The 26766-nt window shown below is 36.9% G+C and overlaps 1 protein-coding gene across 1 annotated transcript; it reads left to right on the forward strand.

The window, feature by feature from the left end:
- The first annotated feature begins 10377 nt into the window (after positions 1-10377).
- LOC134744816 (uncharacterized) lies at positions 10378-18844 on the forward strand. Its single transcript, XM_063678725.1, has 3 exons — positions 10378-12741; positions 13235-13394; positions 14647-18844. The coding sequence occupies exons 1-3, from the start codon at positions 11962-11964 to the stop codon at positions 15153-15155; spliced, it is 1449 nt and encodes a 482-aa protein (XP_063534795.1). The 5' UTR covers positions 10378-11961; the 3' UTR covers positions 15156-18844.
- The last annotated feature ends 7922 nt before the right edge of the window (positions 18845-26766 follow it).

Here is a 26766-nt window from a genome sequence, read left to right on the forward strand (position 1 = left end):
GCCAGAATGACAGATTGGGGTGCGTTCACAATTTCCGGGCTGTGCCCGTTCGGGATGGGAAATGTAACTTGGTTAGAATTTGTGATGTTACATGTTACAGTTGAGGTAAATTAATAAAATATTCAAAATTTCTATGCTTTGGAGCATTTTTTTGTTTTTATAGTTTTAATTGAAAGTTTTGATTGAAATCCTTGAAAGGAAATGGCGTTGGATCGGGCACGTCCGTAGGCCGGACAGCCATCTGGCCAAGCATGGTCTCCGCTGGCATTCGGCTGGCAGTAGACGGTCGGGGAGGCCGTGTACTACATGGAGGCGATTAGTTGAGAAAGAGGCTGGCCCAACTAGACTCGACTGGAAAGAGCTGGAAGTCTCAAGATAGTGACAAATGGAGGATTCTTCTGCGAGCCCTATGTCCCTAATGAGGGATAACAGGAATGCATCATCATCATCATCATCATAGTTTTAATTGCAAAAAAATACCAATGTGCCTTAAATTATAAAATAATATAATTTTCTAACTAATCAGAGTTGAATAGATGTACAGTGTAGGTACACCTACCTAAAGCTCTGGTTTCCTAGGATGTGCCGTCATATAGCGACCGTCTCCATACAAAATACTACACAATAGCCGTATTATTTTGTATTATGCTGGAGACTAGAGACGGCCGCTATATGACGGCACAGGCACCGTTATCCTAGTAAAACATAGCTTAAGAAGCAAAAAAGTCAAATTTATACCTTCTTCTACAAATATCTAAAAAAATTGTAGGCCGACAGGACAAGAGAACCATGACAAAAGTTGTAGGCAGTAAAAGAAATAAACTTGGACAATAGAACCGAAATATATGTATTTATTACTAACAGTATGTAAGCGTAATTAAATTTGCTACGCGCCCCAACGGGGGCCATTACTCGCCGAGTGGGGTGTCACATACGATAACTATTGCTTCTGTTAAATATACCAGTTTTTATAGCTTTTACAGGGGGACGGAGTGAATAATTTGGTTTTCTTTTGGTATAAATTAGTTATTCACATTTACATTTTTATTTTGCTGAAAGAGATTTAATTTCACATTTTCAAGTGTTAATAATGTAATGTAGGTAAGTACTTATAGTCTGGCAAACCAATTTTGTCAGTAACATAACAGTAGAATATATAAAACCATATCCAATAATATCCATCTCAAAAGATGCTCCACTGACAAGCGACTATTGCCAAACTATAGGCACTTACTCGTTTTTGTGCATTTAATAGCACTGTAACTTTGGACTTGTGCTTGAACTAAACTTTATAAGCGACGGTCAAAAATAGAGAACTTACACCTCAAAACAAAGTTAAAAAAAAACATTCTCTATGATTCCAAAAGGGAGGTAAATCATTCAAAACGTCAGATATTTTTTTTAAATCGAAACCAAAACCTTCGGCTGCGGATAATTGAAACACAACTGCAGTATCGGGTCCGTCGCCGTCGGGTCATCTTACCGCAACACGAGACGTCGCCGATTCGCCCTCAATGGGAAACGTCTATTAGAATTATGGCATTTATCTATTAATGTACGGCTTTTCAACCAAATAATATCAGGTAAATTCCTTTGTATGCTCATTTCAGCAAGATCTTGAGAATCTTGAGATATTTATCATAGTTATTTGCTACCTTATTTTTTCCTAGGTCCTTTAATTCTTGAGTTATTGTAACGTTGCTCTTCAGATGCTAATCATTATTTTGCAATAGTATAAGCTGTACACAAAGGTGTAACTAAGGTTTGAAGCCATAAATATTCAAAATATAGAAACTGCTAGGTATCTTGCCGTCGGCGTCGGGGTTGTCGGGAAACCTCGTGATAGCCAGCGGTGTCAGCATGGTTGAATTTTTATCACCTGTCACTATGCCCGTCACATTTTTTTTATACTACGTCGGTGGCAAACAAGCATACGGCCCGCCTGATGTTAAGCAGTCTCTATAGCCTATGTACGCCTGCAACTCCAAAGGAGAGCACTCAGAGAAAAATCCGGAGACAAGGCTGCAGTTTTACGTTGCGAACGAATTATTGATAAAAACACAAAACTACTTTGGGACATTGACAACCTAGCCTTTGCTAGCGCAGCAACTTTTTTTTTGCGAAACGCAATTATTGCGAAACTAACAATAAAAATGTTGTTAAACTATCAATTTTTCGATGCCTTGTCATAATAGCATAGTTAAAAATGCGAATTTAACATAGTTTGGCTTTGCTCATTGCACAACGTGTGATTTGTGAGTTGTGGTTTTAGCAACTTTGAGGACCTTTGTCAAAATAACAAAAGATAACTCTGCGAAATCTTCACAGTTAAAGTTTGTGCGGTTCGCAATGTTCGCCGACACATTGTTTTTTACTTTGTGACAATATCAACTTCAAGAGCCTTTGTCAAAATAACAAAACAGAACTCTGCGGAATCTACACGGCTAAAGTTTGGGGGTTGACAGTGTTCACAACCACATTGATTTAAACCTTGTAATGTTAGCAACTTTGAGAACCTTTGTCAAAATAACAAAGAATAACTCTGCGAAATCTTCACAGTAAAGTTTTGTGAGGTTCGCAATGTTGGCCGCCAGATTGTTTTTTACTTTGTGACATTAGCAACTTCAAGAGCCTTTGTCAAAATAACAAAATAGAACTCTGCTGAATCTACACGGCTAAAGTTTGGGGGTTGACAGTGTTCACAACCACATTGATTTAAACCTTGTAATGTTAGCAACTTTGAGAACCTTTGTCAAAATAACAAAGAATAACTCTGCGAAATCTTCACAGTAAAGTTTTGTGAGGTTCGCAATGTTGGCCGCCACATTGTTTTTTACTTTGTGACATTACCAATTTCAAGAGCCTTTGTCAATATAACAAAATAGAACTCTGCGGAATCTACACGGCTAAAGTTTGGGGGTTGACAGTGTTCACAACCACATGGATTTAAACCTTGTAATGTTAGCAACTTTGAGGACCCTTGTCAAAATAACAAAGAATAACTCTGTGAAATCTTCACAGTTAAGTTTTGTGCGGTTCGCAATGTTGGCCGCGACATTGTTTTTTACTTTGTGACATTAGCAACTTCAAGAGCCTTTGCCAAAATAACAAAATAGAACTCTGCTGAATCTACACGGCTAAAGTTTGGGGGATGACAGTGTTCACAACCACATTGATTTAAACCTTGTAATGTTAGCAACTTTGAGGACCTTTGTCAAAATAACAAAGAATAACTCTGCGAAATTTTCACAGTTAAGTTTTGTGCGGTTCGCAATGTTGGCCGCCACATTGTTTTTTACTTTGTGACATTACCAATTTTAAGCGCCTTTGTCAAAATAACAAAATAGAACTCTGCGGAATCTACACAAATAAAGTTTGAGGGTTGACAGTGTTCACAACCACATTGATTTAAACCTTGTAATGTTAGCAACTTTGAGGACCTTTGTCAAAATAACAAAGAATAACTCTGCGAAATCTTCACAGTTAAGTTTTGTGCGGTTCGCAATGTTGGCCGCCACATTGTTTTTTACTTTGTGATATTAGCAACTTCAAGAGCTTTTGTCAAAATAACAAAATAGAACTCTGCGGAATCTACACGGCTAAAGTCTGGAGGTTGACAGTGTTCACAACCACATTGATTTAAACCTTGTAATGTTAGCAACTTTGAGGACCTTTGTCAAAATAACAAAGAATAACTCTGCGAAATCTTCACAGTTAAGTTTTGTGCGGTTCGCAATGTTGGCCGCCACATTGTTTTTTACTTTGTGATATTAGCAACTTCAAGAGCTTTTGTCAAAATAACAAAATAGAACTCTGCGGAATCTACACGGCTAAAGTCTGGAGGTTGACAGTGTTCACAACCACATTGATTTAAACCTTGTAATGTTAGCAACTTTGAGGACCTTTGTCAAAATAACAAAGAATAACTCTGCGAAATCTTCACAGTTAAGTTTTGTGCGGTTCGCAATGTTGGCCGCCACATTGTTTTTTACTTTGTGATATTAGCAACTTCAAGAGCTTTTGTCAAAATAACAAAATATAACTCTGTGGAATCTACACGGCTAAAGATACAGCTAAGATTTACAATGTTTGCAGGTGTTACAAGGGTAAATAATCCAATAATAGGTTTTTGTTTTAACCTTTTCACCGCCAAAGACGGAAAATCACGTCAGCGGAAAGTCGTACCACTGACGCCACGACATTTGCTCCTATTAGAAAACCATACATTTGGTTTATTGCTTGGCGTCTGGTCTGAGTCACGTCGAATTACTTCGCTGCTTGGCGTTGAAACGGTTAAGACATATTAAATATACTAGCTGTTGCCCGCGACTTCGTACGCGTGGATTTGTATGTTGGTGGTTATATATTTTAAATGAGCATAGAACATTATGCAGCAAAAGATATCAGTAGGGACGGTAAATCATTTGTTAATAATTATACAGCGCATGAAATTTGTCTTTCACAAAGTACAAAGTTTCAAGCCCCTAGCTGAAAAAAATTGTTCTCGATATAAACCCTCTCAACACTCAGATTTTCAAGTCCACTATTTAAAAAAAACACTATTTTAAAAACGCTTAAATTACTTTTCTTGTATTCTAATAATATGCCTTTATACAAAGACTCTTAGTCCTGTACTCAAAAAAAGGTTTGATCTCCATACAAACTATCAAATAGGGCTTACAAGTTACAAGGGAAGCTTACAAGTTTCCACACACTTTTTTTTCGTGGTTGGGTAGATAATGTGTTTGTGTTCCAAAAATTGGTAATTTCTAAAAAAAGGCTTCGATTTTGGGACATGGTGTTGTATAACTTTTTAATGTGGAATTTAACAAGCTTTCGTTTCGCCATACACAGTATTCACATTAAACCCAGATATTCCGAGAAAAAAAGAAAAACCAAAAAAGACTTTTCAAGATGGCGTTTGATCCCCGTGGACCCGAAGCTCCAATTTTATGACACGCAAACAGGGATCCCTGAAATTGTAGGTGTCAAATTTCATTACTGTCACTATTGTTTAAACCCCATTTAAGACCTAAAATCTGTTTTTGTAGTCACATTTTTAAGTTTTACACATTTTTCCTCCACTTATTTTAGTAAATTTGTATTGCATAGCACTCGTGTACTAATTATGGATCTACTGATGTCTATTTGATTGAAATCCACTCAATAGTTTAGGCGCTAGAAGTAAAAACATGATTTACTATTCGGCGGCTATTCAAGGCGGCTGTATTAATTTTTCTTTAATAAAACAGGTGTAAACAGGTTGTGAAGGGCAAGAGGAATCTACCGATATGTCATTTTTTTAAATCCGTCCAGTATCCTGATCTACAGGGTGCACTGATTTTCAGTATTTAAACCCATAAACCCTATACTTTCTGTTTAAGTCGCAGTCGAGTAAAATGTTGATATTGGAGTAGAACGTGTACAAATGTATAAACAAAAGTGGAATTCATATTCCTCCAAGTTTCATATTAAGAGAATATCCCCTGAAAGGGTATAAGCGCTAAATCTGGATTCAACTATTATTTTCTATAACAAGATGTATTTTTTCCGCAAAGTTATGTGAGACTTTTTTGTGTAGAATTTAATAAGCTTTAATGTTGCTTTACACCATATTTTCATAGAGAACGTATATTTAGAGTAAAACGCAAATTTCTCTAGGATGGTACACATTTTCCAAGATGGCTGCGATTCCTCGAGGTCCCCAAATGTCAAATAGTGTGGACATCAAAAAGAGACCTTTAATTAACATACACACTAAATTTCATATCTTTGGAAGAATTTCAAGGTGAGACTTAATACGATTGTGCTAACATATATAGTCTGAAAAACTTAATTTTTTAATTTTCTCATTTACTCCCCCAAAAGTGGCCCCATGTTTAAAAATCATTTGTTTACGTTACATGTCCGTCTTTGGGTCACAAACTCACATATGTGTACCAAATTTTAACTTAATTGGTCTAGTAGTTTCAGACGGAAATTGTGACAGACGGACAAACAGACGCACGAGTGATCCTATAAGGGTTCAGTTTTTTCCATTTGAGGTACGGAACCTAAAAATGGGTTACTCACGTATTTTAAGTCGAAAAACGCTCGACATGTTTAACTTCGTACCGAGGAGTGTCATCAGGAGCTTGCGTTGACGGTGACGGACCGGCGCAGGGGACCGGACAACCCTTTCCGCGATAAAACTCTTTCAATGGGCGACACTTAAACACGGCTAACACATTGAAAGACTTTCCCTTTTAAACTGCAAGCCCATTCATACCCTTACCTTTGACTAACCCTTACCGAAAAGCTAACCAAAAATAAGGCTAGCTCTTAATAAGGGTTACCCTTATCTTTAAGCGCTTTTTATAAAGGTTTCCCTTTGCGTGAAAGAGACAGGATTAGTATATATCTATGGTAGTGTATGAAAAGAAAAGAAAATACGCGCCTAGTCAAAGAACGCCGCCGTCGCCGCCAACGATCGCTCGGATTCGAAGTAATGTGTGCTTTATGAACAAGGTAGACGACTTAAATTAGCACGCTTATATGCTAAAAGGGAAGCCCTTTATAAGGCTAACCCTTATAAGCAATATGCAAGGTGTTGGTGAGCGGATGATAAGGGTTTTGTAAGGGTATTTGGGCTACCGATTACTCAAGTGTGGTAGCTTTATATAAGGGTTTTTAAAAGCAAAACAAAGGGTTTCGTCTGGCAAAGGGTATGGTGAGTTAAGCCCGATGACTTGACGCGGGCACGTAGTAACTATTTATTAATCTGTGCGCGGGCGCCGGTGGTAGCAGAGGGGGGCGAGAAACTACTCTCGTTTACAACATTATTGTCAAATGATGGGTTGCACACAACACTCACTACGTTACTTATTGCTAATGGGTCGTCCACACTGTACATCACTGACCTAGTGTCCAAAACAGTTTTCCAGCTCGGAGGCACTGACCAACCACAATCACGGTTAAAATTCGGATGACGACTAATTTCAATGGCCTCCCGTACTTTTCGCTGAATCACAAACTTTTCTTTCGCCAGCACGGTTCTTTCGGTATAAACTAAGGTAGTTTTTCGACACGCACGACAGCACGACAATACTGCCGACTGCATTACTGCCGCATATATCAAAAACGATGTGTCAGCACTGAATTTTAATATTTGCGGCAGTAATGCAGACGGCAGCAATGTCGCGCTGTTATACTGCTGCAGTAATGCTGCCGACTACATTACTGCCAAAAATGTCAAAGTTGATATAGGTACTTTTGCTATAAAATTACCTTTTTGACATTTCCTGCAGTAATTGTCAACTGCAGCAATAGTATAGTAATCTAGAGCCCGCGCAGCATGGTTTCCCCTATCACTAAGTCCGTCACTTTCGCACTCACATACTTGTTAGAACGTGACAGGCATGGTGATAAGCGTACCGTGCTACGACTCCACTCTCCAGGTTTGCAGTTTTTTATAAGGAACAACGTACTTAATTATTATTATTTGTACTTAGTACCTACTTACTAATGCCTTTACCCTAAAAACGGAATTCTAAGAAAGGTATTTGATTGCTCAAGTCGCAATGTTAGAATTGCGGAATTTACAAGGGAAAAATTTCTCAAGTTGATAATTTCACAACTTTTACATTGCGAAATAATATAAGCATTGCTAGAAACACAATGTGAACTTTGTTAAAATAGTGATGTTGACTAGTCCTTTGCAAAATTGACAAAAGAATCGTTCATTTCGCTGGCAACATTCGTACGGTTAGGATGCGTGACAAATCGCTAACAACGGAACGTATTTATATAGTGATTATTATTGTCTTTTCAAACAACGAACCTTCACGTTGTTAAAAATATAAGGAAATTGTTTCTTTAAAGTTAAAGACAGTTATAGGTAAATAGTAAATATAAAGGATGGACGACTTAAGTGTGTTTCTGTTCAACTGTGATTTGATACACCTTTTTGGATCGCTAAACGGTAAGTTATAATTTGTATTTACATAGTTCTAACTAGTTACTATTGTAGTTAATGTAATGTGACTTTGTCGTTGCTAATCGATATTTGTTTCATCCTAATAAACTATTCGAAGTCGAAGATTTCTTAAATCGAATTTAAAACAATTATTTTTAGGTTATTTTTGAATTGCAATGTTGGACCATTTTTTTTTACACGACTGCCCAAATAAAGGAATGTATTGTTGTAGACATTATATCTCCATCGAAATGGCCATTTACTTCTTATTTTTCTTGAAATCATTGAAAATACACGTTGCAATGAAATTATGGCACTTTGAAGCCCCATGGACAAATATATCTCCAAAAATATTGCCGGCATTGTTACCGCCATGACAGTGCAGTGTAGTGGGTTAAATTTATGCAGTACTTATTATTTATCTCTATGCTTATAGATCAAGGCGCGGATCTCGATTTTTTATTGAACGCAAACGACCATGAGTTGTCGTTATTGGCCCCGGCAGCAGTTCAAAAAGGGAAACTGCGTATGGCGTTAGACCGTGAGAGAGAACGCGTGAGCAGTTTCATTTTTTCGTATACCTACTTGATTCAAAATTTAGATGTTTTCATTACTTTGAATCAATTTTTAACCGACTTCAAAAAAGGAGGAGGTTATCAATTCGACCGTATTTTTTTTTTGTATGTATGTTACGTCATAACTCCGTCATTGGTGAACCGATTTGGAAAATTGTTTTTTTGTTTGAATGTGTATAGTCCCAAGTTGGTCCCGTTTTTGTCAAAACCCAGTTTTGATGATGGGATCCATGAGGAATCCAGGGAAAAATTCTTGAATCTTATAGGCATACATATAGCGATTTTTGTATTTTCATTAATGAATCTAGTATTCACGTTCAGAAAAACTGACATTTAATGAAGTGGAACTGCTGATGATGATCAAAACGAAACTCTTTAACGATGCATAGTTCACTTTGACGATTTGTCCTCTTCGTTATGTTTACTAAGCCAGTAAGATTTATAAAGAATTTTTTTATCAAGGTTAAGTCTGATGATGGATTCTTAGGGATTGAGGGAACTCCTCAAATCTTATAAGCATACATACAGCGACTTTTGTATTTTCATCAATAAACTAAGCATTAACAATTAAATAGTGCCATTTGATAAATAAATAAAAATAAATAAAATAATGTGAATGGGCATTATGGTTAAATTAATCACTCCTAATTTTATTTTATAGAGAGGAGTTACAAAAGATCCGAGGGATGTAGATGTACAGCAAGTTATAGCTCCAATTAAAAAGCAAGACTCCTTTGTGATTCCATCAAGTAGCCAAAAATCTAGTACATCCTCTGTTGTTACAACATCAACTGAATTATTGGTAATTATAATAATATTTATCTTTACTCTGTATTTAAGGTGGATCATGTTTTTGTTATGCAGAGGGAGTCAACTGTCTGTTCAATCCCCGGTCAGGGCAAATATTTGTGTGATAATCACGAGTATTTGTTCCTGAGTCTTAGGTGTTTTCTATGTATTTAACTATATAAGTATTTATATCGTCACTAGTACCCATATTACAAGTAGGCCAGGAAATAAATACATTTCACAGAATAATTATATTAAGGTACATTATTATTTTGGGTCAAATTATTTCAATTTAATACGAATTACTCCGACTAATTTATAATACATTTAATTATAATCATATATTTTTAGGGTTCCGTACCCAAAGGGTAAAAACGGGACCCTATTACTAAGACTCCGCTGTCCGTCTGTCTGTCTGTCACCAGGCTGTATCTCATGAACCGTGATAGCTAGACAGTTGACATTTTCACAGATGATGTATTTCTGTTGCCGCTATAACAACAAATACTAAAAAGTACGGAACCCTCGGTGCTCGAGTCCGACTCGCAATTGGCCGGTTTTTTACTATCCAAAAGATTAAAAGTGTAAGCTATTTCTATCATATGTAGTCAATATGAATGTTTTGTTTTTAAGTCTAAAATAAATAAATAACGTTTAGTTTGGGACTAGGTTGATTTTCTGAATAAGATTGTCTCCAAATATTTATTTTATGTATTTATTTTATGTAAATATTATGATTGTGCCCAAATAGTAAATACCCACATGACGTGACTTCTAGTTCTTTAGTAACTTAGTGCTTACTTGATTTTCAGGAATGGGACATCAATTGTGACGATTTATACGCCCTATAATCCCCGCACAGACGTACCTTGCCATCTTGCTTAAGTACTGGAACTATAGGTGTGAATAATGTGAATTCGGAATGTGACGTCGCCTATGTATTTATTTTATGTAAATATTATGATTGTGCCCAAATAGTAAATACCCACATGACGTGACTTCTAGTTCTTTAGTAACTTAGTGCTTACTTGATTTTCAGGAATGGGACATCAATTGTGACGATTTATACGCCCTATAATCCCCGCACAGACGTACCTTGCCATCTTGCTTAAGTACTGGAACTATAGGTGTGAATAATGTGAATTCGGAATGTGACGTCGCCTCCAAAACGCCTTCGGCTTCTAGCCTATCCAACTCTTCGTAAATTCGGCCTTTTATTGCGAACGGCACCGGTCTGCTCTTAAAAAATACTGGCTTTGCTCCTTCTTTTGGCCTAATACACACTACAGGCCCCGTATATTTCCCTAATCCTTCCTGAAAAACTCCTACATAGCGTTTCTGTATTCCATTTAGTGTTGTGGCCACTTTATCGCTGTCAACCTTTAAACTATTTACTCCTTGGACATGTATCCCTAAATCCCGGAACCAATTCCGACCGATCAAGCTTGGCCCGTTGCCCTTAGCCACAACTAAGGATAAGTTTTTCTTTATCTTCTTATTCTGAACCAAAACTGTCACTTTACCCATTATACATAGTCTGTTCTGTGTCCATGTCTTTAAAGAAACCCCAATATCATCAAATACTGGGAGCGAGCCCTGCCAAACTATCCTAGCGGTCTGCTCACTTATGAGACTGAAAGCGCACCCGGAGTCTACTTCCATATCTATTCTAACTCCATTCAGCATTATTTCCATCATATATGCTGGTACTGCACTATCTTGTCTCATATTATTAACTGCAATTTCTTCATATAATCCATTAAAATCAGATTTTGGTGTATTATTTCCTTTTAACTTCAAACCACAAACCGCCTCGATATGGCCCGTCTTGCCACAGCCATGACATTTGGTCCATCTAAACCTGCAGGGGCCTCTATGGGGTCTACCACAACGCACACATGACATCCTTTCTGTCTGCCTTTCATTCCTTTTGTTAGTCAATTTATTTACTTCCATTGGTACTTCTAAATCACCAGAAACTTGACCAGAAGAAGCCGGAACAATAATACTTGAATCAATCCCTGCCGCCTCATGAGATAAAGCAATCTGACAAGCTTGATCAAATGTTAATGTACTCTGTTGTAACAACTTCTTCTGTACTTCTTTGTCCCTTATACCACACACTAAACGATCCCGCAGCGTTCGATCCAAATCTGTAAAGTTACAGTCGATGCTCAATTTCCTCAATTGTGCTATGAAATCCCTAATCTTTTCCCCCTCCTCTTGATACTTAGTATGAAATTTATAAGACTGGATAATTTCATTTGGCTTCGGGTGGAAATGATTGTTCAACTTACCCAGAATTGTTGTAAAAGTAACCTCACTTATTTGAGTTGGTGCTATCAGTGATATAATCAGATCATACAAGTCGGAACCACACACACCTAATAAATTAGCTTTCTTTTTACTATCATCTTCAATATCACCTGCCTGCAGACAAAAAGTAAACCGCTCTATGTAATTTTTCCAGCAGCCAAGCGCCACATCAAACTCCCCAAACTTGATGCCCATTTTGCACAGTGATACCTACTTTTATGCGTTTTTCACTCAAATCACACACTTTACACTGTAATTGCACACTATTGTCCTAGTTTTTCTCGTCGCCACTAATATAACTCACAGTTTAGGGGTCCAGACACTGGCATGGGTCAGGTTCGCGTTGACAGACTGACTTTTCACAACTACCCCACTTTGTACCCAAATGTCAAAACCTACCCCCATTGTCTATACATAACACAGTTTATAGATGCAAGCAAACTCATAGGGGCTATAACTGGCGGAAATCTTAAACAAATTTTAGAGACATCCAGTATTGGGAAACCTCTAATCAATAAAAAAGTATTATCGTCTAGTGACCGAAAGATACTGACGGCCCTTATTGTTGAGGCTGAGGTGCGGAAATTGAAAGAAAACACTGACCCAATACGAAAAGAAACCTGGGATACGTGGACATCAGAAATTATAAAGCTTTTCCCAGGTGAAACAAAGGGGGTATATTATAATCCTTTTCGTCTTGTTGATGGAAAAGCTATCCAGGCCAGTGGCCTGATAGTGAACCGATTAATAACCGTACGCAGAAAATTAAATGCAGAAATCCGCAGCCGCAGCAGAAGTTGTAACAGCAGTAATAGCGACAAGAGCAGCGACAGCAGCGGAGACCAAAACAAGAGAAAAAAATCTGCTGTCAAATCTTCTAATGCACGGGTTAGACCTTTTCCTGACACCTTTCAAACAATAAGTACCAATCAAGACTCTGAAAAAGATACCGTGCAGTGGTTGAAGCACTCTTCTTCACCGAGAGAATTGGTAGAAACAAAATGGAACAGTTGTCTACATGAACGCATGGCTGCACTGCAAGAAGGCGACCATGTTAGTTATTTGAGCATCTTCCCAGCACTGCAATGTCCTTGGGGCTATGAATTGGTGAGTCAATAATAATACTAATCAATCAAGTGTCATCATGCCAGACTTCATGACATCACCAGGCAGAAGTCATCAATTTGTGTTAAGTTATTTTTATACCCAACTGCCGAAAGGAGGTTAAGTTTTTCAAGCGTATGTATGTATGTATCTTTAATTATTTGGCACGCTCTACTGCCTAAACCATTTAGCGGAGTTTAACATATGAGGTGTCATTACATTTGTCTCAGTTTTGCGAGTAAATCCATACTAATATTATAAATGCGAAAGTGTGTCTATTTGTGGCGGGTGGAGTCGCGGGCTAGTAGATTATAGGTATATTATTATTATGCAGTCGGGTTATTGATTTTCATTTTAAATACTCATATATACACTAGCAACATTTCTCGTTGTATGATTATGAATGATGATTGATGACTAGCAACATTTTTGATTTTGTGAAAGAGCTTTTAAGCTCTACTTGAATAACAAATGTTTGATTTCTGTTTATTTTCAGCTGGCCAGTGACTTTGACAAAATATACCCTGAAATAGAAGGAAAGTTCGACGAAAATTTCCCGGTAGTGAAAGGTCGCCTGCTATCATTACTAGATGAGAAGGCTCAACAGCTAACACGACCTGACACTTCTATTCAAACTGTTTTGGATCTTGCAACTTGTAAGTTATATTATCGTTTTTTTGTCAAATAGTGTCTTTATTGCCTCTATATGTAAATACAGTATGTACAGTGAGCTTCGAAATTGCATACACTGTACATACTAGGGTGGCTCTAAAAAACCTTTTGTTTTATTTTGTTACACTCATTATGCTGAAAAAATATTCCCAATTTTGTAACTTTAACTACAAGAGGATGCGTATTTATTATTTAGATTTTTATTTATGTATCTGTTTACACACCATTTGAACATTTGATTTATAAGTTTTGAAGTAAAAAAAAACAATTTCATTTCTATTTTTTGTAATTTTTCAAAAGGTAGATTTTTTAAATTCACCTAAAAATTCATAAAAATTTGAAATAAAAATGGTTTTTTACTTAATAACTTATAAATCACATTTTCAAATGATGTGAATAAAAATTGTAGTTGAGATAAAGTTGAACCACCCTGGTACATACGTTTTATTTGTTCAGCCATATAGATTATATAGAAGTAAGTACCTAAGCATAACGTTCAAGTTCTTGCAAGGGGCTCGAGTTTGTTAATATTCTTACTCCCGGAGTAACACAGAATCACACTTGCGAAGAAAAAACTAAATTTTATGCGAAAAAATTCTTAAATACGGTGACATTTCAAACATTCGTCCGCCATTTGTGATTTTTTGACAAGTTAGGCATCTAAGGCACATACCCATCCGGCATTCAGCCACGATTGAAAATTGTGTAAGAATATTATTTTGAACAGCTATTAAATTAATTAACCGAAATATCTAATTATAAACGTCAGTATTTTAAAAGTAAAACTCATGTATACCTACTTGGTTCATATTAAGTAGTAATAGTAGTAGTTATGACATAATAAAAAAAAAGCTGTAACTCCCTAGAGAGTTACACCTTTTTTTCACAATCCATAACTCCTGCGGGAACAATATAGGCCTTTGTCCTTTAGTACACCTGCATGATATTAGATCTTTTTCGAGCAAGTGTGATGAAAATAACATATTATATACAGGGTAGATTTTTTTAACGACACCTGTAGGCCGAGCACATGATTGACGCGACAGTATCTCGCCGCGAGATAGACTACCCGTCTTTTACTAACTGTATGAATTTAAAGGGGACGGGTAGTCTATGTCACGGCGAGATACTCTCGCGCCAATCATGTGCTAGCCCGGCTGGAAGTGAAGATTTTACTCAATAGAAACTTTACCTTAAGTAATCGTTAACCATACTAAGTATTAATTATTTTTGCAGCGGGGGAGGAACAAGCGAATGTTGCGACTTTTCTGGCAGTTCCCCTGTTGCTGAAACAAATGCACACTGTTCCCGTGAAAGGAGTCAGAAAACCCTGGAACCCGTCTAGATTAGAAGTAAGCAACGCGTTTTTAAGCTTGGTGCCATCTACATCGGACCTTCAAAGCCACTTCAGTGAACGGAAGGCCACATTGCAGGAAAAAAAATTGCCTGTTCTTCCATATTTGGTTGCTGTTGGGGCTTGCTGGCAGGATGTTACGCAGTATGATTTAATAATCTCTGAAGACATCAGGTACACGTTTCCCAGCATTTGTAAAGCTGTTTCAAATACTTTTAAGATTCTATGGGCATTAGACTTACCATATTCAAAAGATTGTGCCCCAGTCTGGATGTTTATCCAAAGAAGTATATATGTAATGAAGAGCAAGTTTGACACTGAAGGCACTCCTATGCTAGATTTGCTTGCTTCTGTTTCTAACAGGCACGATGGTGCTGTGTGCAATATGTAAAAGGTCTTTTGTCCAAATGAAGCAATTTAAAACCCATTTTACATTTTATCATCCAGGTAAATGTTATATTTGTCCAAACATGGATTGTGGGAGAACTTATCAACTCTACAATTCATTTAGGCGTCATTATTTGAAAGAACATTCAGATTCTTCTATGTTACAACAGGCTTCAAGTGTACAGGATTTTGCTATTGGACAAGAGACCTCTCCCGTGAATAATGATCCATTACATAATGTGTGTAGCGCAACCGAGTTTCAAATTAAAGAAAATAATAGTACTATACAGAGTGATAGCAAACACAACACACCGCCGCTAAGCGACAGTTTAGGTCAACTTTTCTCATCCCTGTATAGTAATCCCCATTTGCCGAACAATGTGCTAGATACAGTTTATAGCGGTATTCACAACATGTTCACTATGTCAATCAGACCTCTGTTACCAGTAACTTCTAGCTCTGCCGTAGCAAAACTGACAACCGATCTAGAGATGTTTAGTTCAACTTATAAACGACATCAGTTCTTTGAAAGTAAGGGTACTTTAGTTAATCCTGAGCCTTATACTGTAGGGCGACGATTTGATTACGTAAAAAAAAAAGGTAAAACTTATTACCAAGCAGTAGAGTGCATAGCCCATAAAATACCTATTAGAGATGTGTTGCACAAATTTTTTTCGTTGCCTAACATACTTCATGAGACCATCGATGCTATGAAAAAACTGATGGCTCATGACACGTCAAACAGTATAGAGCATTATATGCATGGTTCATTTTGGAGACAGAAAAATCATGGAGATAAGATAGTCATGCCCATATTTTTGCAAATTGACGATTTCGAGACTTTGAACCCTTTGGGTAGTCATAGTGGTGTGCACAAACTAGGAGCCGCATACATTTCTCTTCCTTGCCTGCCGTACTATTGTGCCTCTCTGTTAGGTAACATATTTTTAGTCTTACTCTATCATTCCACTGACAGAGTGGAATTTGGGAATCGTATAATATTTCAGCCCCTGATTGACCAGTTTAATGATTTATTTAAGCATGGAATAGTTTTTGATTTGCCAGATTTCAAGGGCACAATTTACTTTGAGTTGTCATTAATTTTAGGAGATAATTTAGGCTTGCATAGTGTTTTAGGATTTGTTGAGAGTTTTTCAAGCAATTTTCCTTGCAGAACATGCAAAGTAGAGAAAAAAGTCATGGCTAATCAGGTTTATGAAGATGAATCTCTCTTAAGGACCGAGTCAAATTACCAGGATGATTTAAAAACGAATAATTCATCTCTGACAGGCGTCAAAGAAAAATGTATATGGCTCGACATAGAAAATTTTAATTTATTTTCGCAAATGGGTTTTGATGTAATGCATGACATGCACGAAGGCTGTGCCAAATACGTCATGTGCTCTTTACTTGTGGTTTTTGTAGACAAAATGAAATATCTTACAATTGATATTGTTAATAACAAAATTTCCTCATTTCAATACGGTCCCGATAAAAAAGATAAGCCCGTCACGCTGGCCATGTCCAATTTACGAAAAGGCAATATACGTTTAAATGCTGCCGAAATGAGCACATTTTGCAAGTATTTTGGTGTAATGTTTGGTGATTTCATTCCAAGACATAATAAATATTGGCAACTGTATATTCAATTAATGACTGTTTTAGATTTTATTATGTCACCCCGTTTTGTATCTGAGCAAATAGACTATTTTAAGTATATGATCGCTGACTTTTGCGAAATGTACATCACACTGTTTAACCAAAGTCTTAAGCCTAAATTTCACAATTTACTGCACTATCATTCGGCAATGTTACGTTTTGGTCCCTTGAGATTTCTGTCTTCAATGCGCTACGAAGCTAAACATCGCTTCAACAAGTTAGCTGCAAAATCAACAAATAACCGAATTAACATGACACTGACAGTAGCTCGAAAGCATCAGTTGATGTTAAATGACATATTCTTGAAAGAAACTATTCGTTCGCCTCTTTCGTTTGGGGGCCAAGCAGAAGTACCAGTTAGTGAATGTAAACAGATTTTAGATCAAATGCAATGGTCAGATATTACAAAATTATATAAAGTGAGTTGGGCGGCAAAGTGTTCCGAGCGCTACCAAGTAAATTCTGTAATAGTTACTGCTATTAATGAAGAAAACATTTATTTTTCCAAAATTGATGACATATATGTTGATGGAGTGTCTAAGATTAGTTTCAAGGCTAAGCCTTTACAAACAATTGGTTTTGATAATCATTACCATGCTTATAATGTACTGGACTCATTACAATCATCACACATATACATTGATCAAGACACCATGCAGTATCCGTTTTTGTGCAACTGTGTAGTCATTGGGCATAACATTAATCTTCCTGAGTATCATATCGTACTCAGTAAACCGATTTAATTAACCCAACTAGAGTAAGATTTAATAATTTGTAGTAATAGTAAGTATGATTACAATTACTTATGCAGGTATAATGCATACCCTAACTCAGTTTAGTAAATTAAGTTCAAAAGGGCCGTGGAACATTACAGTGTTAACAATTCCTATTTTAAACATATTTTTGTTCGTATTTTATTTTACAGGAAGTAATCAAATGTTATATTACGGTAAATATGTAATGATTATTGATGGGAATAGCCCTCATTATGAAAACAGTTTTGTTCATGCAGTGATAATATGCTAATAACCCAAAAAAAAATAAAAAATCTGCGGATATAATTCGTGGTTTGGAAAATCCCCCCCCCTACACCCTCGAGGACTTTTAGTATGTTTATCTGGACACCACAAGGTATAAATAACTATACCAATTTTCAAAACAACACGAATTATTTCTGCTGATTGATATTTTCGGCTTAATTTGACGTGGCTATAAGTTTAGTTTCTATTTAAACGATATGTAACTACAGTTGTGGCCCTAAGCGCCACTTGCACCATCCTACTAACTAATGAGGGGTTAACCGGTTAACCCCTCATTAGTTAGTAGGATGGTGCAAGTGGCGCTAGATTGTTGTGTTAGGAAACACCTTGCATGTAAGTAGTGACCTGATGTATGAATAGCGTTGTCACTATAATATTGACAGTAAGGTACAGAACTGCACGGGGTGGGTCACGTTATACTGTTGTTGGTTATTACCAGTACTTAGGTTAGGTTAGGTTAGGTTAACAGCAGGTAGATATATCGTCGGGTGATAAGCAAAAGTCACTAAGTACCACCACAAGTTCATAGCCATAGTGAACCGTAATATTATGCGAATAAGGTTGATTTTTGTTTAATTATTTTTCAGTAGTTAGTGAGTTTTGCTTGTTACCTGACGGTATGCTAATTATTATTATTTGTTCACATTTAGCGGGTTCGATTCCCGGATCAGCCAGGCGATTTTTCTTAATTATTTGCAATTCGTATTGTTTTGAAATAAAAATGAAAGGAAGCTATTTTTACTTCTACTCGTCAAATATATGGTCATACTTCTAATCCATTCGCATCCATTTAACTTTGAAATAGTAGGTACAGTCAGCTTCAAATAGCCAGCCAAAGTCGCCAAATATGTCGCAACACACCTTTCTTGCCATGGGAATAAGGTTGTGTTTCGATATATTTGGCGAGTTGTCACCAAATATTTGACGAGTGGAAGTAAAAATAGCTTCATTTCTATATTTATTTAAAAACAATACGAACTACATTCAAAGAATTTGAAAAAAGTCGCCTGGCTGATCCGGGAATCGAACCCGCTTTTTTAGTACTTCTAAAGCGGGTTCGATTCCCGGATCCCGCTGACGGTACTTCTGTATAGTGGCTAGAGGGTAAATAGTATTTAAATAGGTATTTTAGTGTTGAATAATAATCACTTTTATATTCGACTCCGTATATTAAAATAACCAGTTAACTGTACAATGGTTCAGGCGGGACTGGCGTCCCGTTGATCCGTTCCTACGGATATGGGTTTTGGCTAATCAGATCAAATCGCGGTGCACGCGCGCTTGAATATGAGCTGACATAGCTTAACTGTTACTATACCGCTAAATGTGAAAAACAAAAAAAACCTTTCAATTTTACTGTACCGATCGAAAGGCTCAATCAAAGGGTTCTTCAAAATAACATAGCATCTTAAATAAATGTATGTAATTAAGCCTTCCGATCGGTACAGTAAATTGCAGGTCTTTCTTTCATTTAGCGGGTTCAATTCCCATTTTCGAAACACCGAGTGTTTGTTTTTGATTTACATATTAGTAAATAGTTGATTTTTCACTGGAAACTTTTAGTTTCCCATTATTATCTACATTATTTGTATTTTAGTGGGCAACATTTTTTTCTATTCTTACGGACCTGCAAACGTTTTTTAATAATAAAAGTTAGTTTTATAAATATTGTTGTATTTTTTCAGGTAGCTATTGTCGTTCGCGACTTTTGGCATTGCTAGTTCTGCAATGTTGAACGTAAACATTGCTATCCCCGCGATATTCCACTGCGGAGCTAGCAACGTCAGCATTGCTATCCCCGCAATATTCCACTGCGGAGCTAGCAACGTCTGAATTGCTATCCCCGCAATATTCCACTGCGGAGCTAGCAACGTCAGCATTGCTATCCCCGCAATATTCCACTGCGGAGCTAGCAACGTCAGCATTGCTATCCCCGCAATATTCCACTGCGGAGCTAGCAACGTTAGCATTGCTATCCCCGCAAAATTCCTCTGCGGAGCTAGCAACGTCAGCATTGCTATCCCCGCAATATTCCTCTGTGGAGCTAGCAATGTCAGCATTGCTATCCCCGCAATATTCCTCTGCGGAGCTAGCAACGTCAGCATTGCTATCCCCGCAATATTCCTCTGCGGAGCTAGCAATGTCAGCATTGCTATCCCCGCAATATTCCTCTGCGGAGCTAGCAATGTCAGCATTGCTATCCCCGCAATATTCCACTGCGGAACTAGCAACGTCAGCATTGCTATCCCAGAAATATTCCTCTGCGGAGCTAGCAACGTCAGCATTGCTATCCCCGCAATATTCCACTGCGGAACTAGCAACGTCAGCATTGCTATCCCCGCAATATTCCACTGCGGAGCTAGCAAAGTCAGTATTGCTATCCCCGCAATATTCCACTGCGGAGCTAGCAACGTCAGCATTGCTATCCCCGCAATATTCCTCTGCGGAGCTATCAACGTCAGCATTGCTATCCCCGCAATATTTCACTGCGGAACTAGCAACGTCAACATTGCTGTCCCCGCAATATTCTACTGCGGAACTAGCAGCGTCAGAATTGCTATCCCCGCAACATTCCACTGCGGAGTTAGCAACGTCAGTATTGCTATCCCCGCAATATTCCACTGCGGAGTTAGCAACGTCAGCATTGCTATCCCCGCAATATTCCACTGCGGAACTAGCAACGTCAACATTGCTGTCCCCGCAATATTCTACTGCGGAACTAGCAGCGTCAGAATTGCTATCCCCGCAATATTCCACTGCGGAGCTAGCAAAGTCAGTATTGCTATCCCCGCAATATTCCACTGCGGAGTTAGCAACGTCAGTATTGCTATCCCCGCAATATTCCATTGCGGAGTTAGCAACGTCAGCATTGCTATCCCCGCAATATTACACTGCGGAGCTAGCAACGTCAGCATTGCTATAACCACAATATTACACTGCGGAGCTAGCAACATTAACATTGCTATCCCCGCAATATTATTCTGCTGAGCTAACAATATCAACATTGATGACTTCTCTATTCCGTCTTTCAACTTTGCTAAAACTACGACTTCAAAGTAGTTTATATAACGAAGTTCACTTGATAAAACCACAAAATAAAAATTGCTAAAATAGCTATGTTCGGAATAGGCATCAAAGAAAAATTGTTAAAAACTAAATTTGTTAAATTAACAATGTTCATATTGCAATGTAAAGATTTGCTAAATTAGCAATGTTATAAATCACAACTTTTACTATGTATTATTGTCAACGTTATTTCACAATGTCGACATTGCTGAATATTCACAAAGTTAAAATTGCAAAATAGGAGCAGACAGAGTCAAATTGCGAGAAATGTTACGTTGTGAAATTAGCTATATGATTTTTCACAAAGTTGAAATTGCGAAATAGGAGCCGACAGAGTAAAATTGTGAAAAATTCGACTTTGTGAAATTCGCTATGTGCTTTTTCACAAAGTTAACGCTTTCGCTTTGTCATTTACGCAATTTTTTTTCGCAAAATTAAGCTTGCTGCGCCCGCAATTTGACTCTGTCGGCTCCTATTTAGCAACGTTTTTTTGTTATTTTCACAATAGTTTTCTCTGAGTGAGGAGTTACTTTCGCACTTACATACTTGTTAGAACGTGACAGGTGAGACATGGTGATAGGCGATAAAAATGCTACCGTGCTAAGCCCGCGGTTTATATAGAGTCGCTATTTAGAGTTTATATATCTGCTTAGTTTTTAATCTCCAGAAAATTAGATTTGCTGGTATATTATGCAGTATTTTTTAAATTAAAGTCAACGTTTAGTTGGTCAAACCTAGTCTTACTATGATGGCATATAGTCGAGAAATTCGGACGAGTACTGCCGTGGCGAGGTGGCCTATATAGGGGTTCATGGAAATAGCCGCGATAGCTAAAAGACGTCGGTTCGAATCCGGCCTTCCCCACTGGAGGGCTTCGTCACTTTTTCTTTAATAAATGACATTTATTACAGTTTATAATGTATATATAGTTGTGTGACTACTTAAAAAACGCAAATCAAAATATTTAATAAAATAATTTGATTTGTTCCCAAAGTTGTTTATTACAATAATTTTTTTTTAATAAATATCTAAATTAAGCCTAAATTAAATGTAAATAAGTAGGTAACTAGGTAGGTATCTTATTCAACAACAGTGAAAATTAACCCAATTACAAGAATTCATTGAACACATCGTAAAGTGTCGTTTGTGGAATTTGCAAGCAAATTAAGAAACTTTTACGTTGAACGAGATTGAGAACTATAATAGTCGGAACGCATTTGGCTAAACAGCAAGTTGCTATACTAGATTGCGTCTGAAATCGTTATCTGCCTGATTATACCGCTCTCAATGCGAAGCTTTCTTAATACTTATTATACCAACGCGCTAAGGTCACCACACTTATCAATCATTTGTAAATACCAGAGTATAACCACGTATAACAGAAGGTAGGTATAATTTCCTTGCGTAGTACTCAGACATATTAATTAAATAAAAACAAGGCACTCACGTTTTTTAAGTCGAAAATTGTTCGACATGTTTCACTCCATAACGAGGTGCTTCAACTGGAGTGCGCGTTGGCTGACCGACGCCGACAAAAACGTGAAAACCCTGAGTGATCTTTTCCCTTGTTTTCAAGCAAGTGAAAAGTTGACTCGCAATAATTTCAGTTGTCAATTGTCATCGTTTCATTTCAGAATCCTCGATTACTTTTTAATTATGTCATAAACATCACATTTTGTAATCAGAGATAACATTTTGCTGGAAAAGAATCATCTTAGCGAGACTCGCATGCAGGCTTTTCTGCATTTAAATTTCATAAAAACAAAAGTAGTCAAAGCGTAAACAAGGCAAGTAAAAAATAGTTCTGGCCAGACACAGTATCCTCAGGCCAATAAAAAAAAACAGTAGCATAGAATAGACAATGTAGAAGCCACAAAGCATGGTCGCCCCAACAATGGCGATGGCGTTGAAAGCCGAATGCAAAATAAAGATAATCACTTTACAACCTGGCGTTACGCTGGCCGACTTTAAAAATAAGAATGAAACCTTTGTGTTGTGTGAACTCAACAATGAGTTAAAAGTTTAAAATACTTTAGAAAACGTTGGGAAACGCGGTGATTAGGCACGTTTGGCTTAAAATTTACATACCGGCAACTGAAGACGGGTGTGAACTGTGAAACGTCTTTATGAATACATCAAAATTATCAGTGCATCTGGACGTACAATACCGACGTCTTATTTAAATGATGTTGTAAGTATAATTGTGGTTCACAAAAAAATAAATTGTGAGTGATTCAAGTAATTCTTACAGTTTTTTTCTTATATCTCGAAAACCTAATCTTATGTAGTTAAATTTTATATATATTCGAGTCTCAACTCTCAATCTTGATATGTATGTTTGTATATTTTTAACTTGTCTTAGGTAATAGGTAGTACTAACTAATAACCATGGACATAAAAGCAAGAGCTATTTTTTATATATGTATCTACGTCGATAAGTAGATATATTCAAATACCAACTAGGTAATTAATTACCTGGTTCCAAGATAGAAATGACAGCATAGGTAAAATTTTTGGCAAATGTAAAAAAATTGTGAGTTGGTCGTCCTCTTGTTTTGTCTTTTTGCGCATTAGTTATCTTAGTAACATTTCGTAATGACCCTAAGTCCTAAGCGCCACCAGCACATCCGTCCATATTATTTTTAATTTTTTGCGATGACGCACAGATTATGGCAGGAATGTCACATAATCCATCCTGCTTAGAATAATTGTCTCCGGCCTATTGTTATCTCGATAATCTGGCTTCTGTGTAATGCCAAATGTTGCTGGGTGATAACCCTTGAGGAACTAAAGTACCTATGATTCATAGTATAAAAGATAGATTCGATCCAATCGAAAATGTTTCACTTATATTACTTAAATTCCTTATGGAAAGCTCATTTAGTACACAAATAAGTAATTTTGAGAAAGGTCCTCTGTTAGAACATGAACAAAAATAGACAATAAACTACTTCAATCGAATAAAAAACAACTGAGCCAAATGTGTCTTCATTACTTCATCCCTAAATTTGTATCATGAACGCATCCCAGCATATCACGACAGCAAATATTTGTCCACGGCAATCATCGAGCCGATTTGCCACTAATCCCACAATTCGAGGAGACAGCTCAACAAAAACATTATCAGATCCCCAGCCACAATGCATTCAGAGCGATCCTCCATATTTATTTACCGATACACAGATAATAAATAGTCCTTTTATTCGTGAACGCAGCCGTTGTGTCAAAATTGACGCCTTGCCATTCGCGCCAAAAAAAGTGTCGACGATTTGTGATCGGATGTGGGACAAACTTTGATTTTTAATTTTAATTTATGGTAAGTTTGTGGTTTGCTTCATACAAAATTATCTGATTTATATCATTTGGAATTACATTTATTAGATTACTGTTTAGAAATATGGTTTTACTGATCCCTTAGCTTCCTAAACGGTTTTGGTCGTTTCTTTTTTGGCTGTTTATATAGACACGCATTTACCTAATACACTACTTATTTAAAAAATCATTACATTTTTTGCTGTCTTCAGTGTTAACTATAGTGAGTTTAAAGTACACGCACTTCTTGTTATTAGTTTGTGATAATTTACACTAAGAGACTGGTGAACAAACTCCACTTACTCAAAAATTGGTTTTAAAAGCTGCTAATCGATTCCCAAAATTGGTAAAACTGATGGTAACCACCTCAAGCTGTTAGATATTGATCTGTATACAATATAGCTCCCGTCATTTGTCCGTTCGTGCCCACAAAAGATTACTTCACGATGTTTTGATTGCACCAGTGCCACGCCATACCACGAAGGTGTGATTTTAAAGGATAAACGATCACTCCTAACACCGCTATTACAATCTAAATCAAACCTTATCACATTGAGTTAAAAACCACAGTAAACGCAAGTATAAGTTGGCTAAATAGAGATTAAGGCTCATATGGTTGTTTCGAAAGCGACGGAGCGTATGTGTTTTAACGTCTCAACACTTCTCAGTTTTTTCTGTGATTACGTTTTTTTGTGACGTATTTGTAGCCTTGTTTGGATGGCAATCATTTGACACGAGTGTTGAGTTTCTTCAAAGTGCTGTGGAGCGAGAGATCTCGAAGAAACACATTTATAGATACCTTCTATCCTAAAATAATTTACGTAGAACTGGAACGCATGCTGTACAGTTGAGGTCAGAGATATGTTTACACTTTTGCACCTTACTCCTTTGTCATAAGGCGAAAAATGTAAACATATATTTGACCTCGACTGTACCTACCTTACAAAAAAGTTGCAGTATTAATACGTATATGTAACAAATGTAAACAAATATATACTTATATCCATTGTGATAAATAACGCGTACCACGACCAGGTCTCTTGAAAAAAATGCTAAAATAGGGTTGCCTAAGTCCATCCCCAGGACATGCGTTCTACATGGTTCTACATAGCAAAGTTCAATAAATCGGTTCAGTAGCTTGGCTGCTAAAATGTAACAGACAGATTAACTTTCGCATTTAAACTATTCGTATGGGATTGTTCATTAGATTAAAAGATCATCAAAGATAAGTGAATTAAGAATAAAATATGTATATTGTCTTATCGTTTTATTATCATTTTTTAATTATTAAAATAATATTAAGGTAGAGGTAAATTAATTGGCAAACCATTACCTAATTGTTATATTATTATAAATTTTTATGCTTAATTTGTGTGTACTGTTTCTTTGTTATTGGTGTGCAATAAAAACTATTTGTATCGTATTGTAATACATATTGTACAATTTGACCAAAAAACAATGACCGGCGACCGCTGATTAATAAAGCATTTTGCCCATTGTCATCCTAATACACCTTTAATATACTGCACAATCCCTTCCGGATATGAACAAAGAATTGTTTTGACTGATTTTCCAAATCCACCAGATCCACCATTGTCCGAACACGCAAGTAATCGATGCCGGACATGCTGAGGATTAAAAATTTAAATTTAGAACAACGACAATGCAACCTTCTCGGAAAAATACTGGCCGCTAATAAAAAATAATGAGCCGCAAGCTAAAATAAACTCTATTGACCAAGAAACAGAGTTCATTATAGAGATGCTAAACTTTTTGCCACAGAAGCAAAATTTATTGTCATTTGTTGATGTTGGTAGATGGATTGAACGCATTCACAATGCTTCATTCATACACAGAAAGGTTGGGATTATGAGTTACTATCCGCTTTCCTTTCTTTGGGAGAATAAAGGCCTAATGAAGATAAGATGGAGACGAGGGTACCCGTCATACCCTACCTACTTACTGGATTTACGTTGATATAATTCTAAATCTTTGCATTTGCATAAGTTTCGGATTATGCTTATCTAAAGTTTCACATTTAATCTTAGCATCTAAATTGTCATTAAAACTAATGTTAAAATGGGTTTATTCTCTCTGTGGTCGATTATTCCACGATTATTCGCATACTTTTCGTAAATCCTATGATCTGGGGTCTAAAAGCGTTTTCACATTGCCCGATCCGATATCGGAAGGGCACTTCCGATAATTTTAGCCATGTCAGAGCCCTATGTCAGCTGTCGGACCGATAATATTTGTTTGTGTGCGTATGTGTATATACTTATGCATTATATGCATAATGTTTGTTGTAGTGTTCGTTACCGGCTACCGCTAATTCCGGGGTCTCTATTGTTTCCTATAAAGTTTTAAGTCATAATGTATTGTTTGTCAACATTTTCGTTAGTCATAATTTGGTTTTTCTCAGAAACGCGTAACTTTTCAGGATTGCCATAAAACAAACCTAACCTAACCTATCTATAGGATAACCTTACGAAACGCCTGAAAAGTGAACGGTTTCAAAATTATTACTAATGATAACCG

The sequence above is a fragment of the Cydia strobilella genome, chromosome 10, assembly GCF_947568885.1.
Source record: "Cydia strobilella chromosome 10, ilCydStro3.1, whole genome shotgun sequence".
NCBI classification, from domain to species: Eukaryota; Metazoa; Arthropoda; class Insecta; order Lepidoptera; family Tortricidae; genus Cydia; species Cydia strobilella.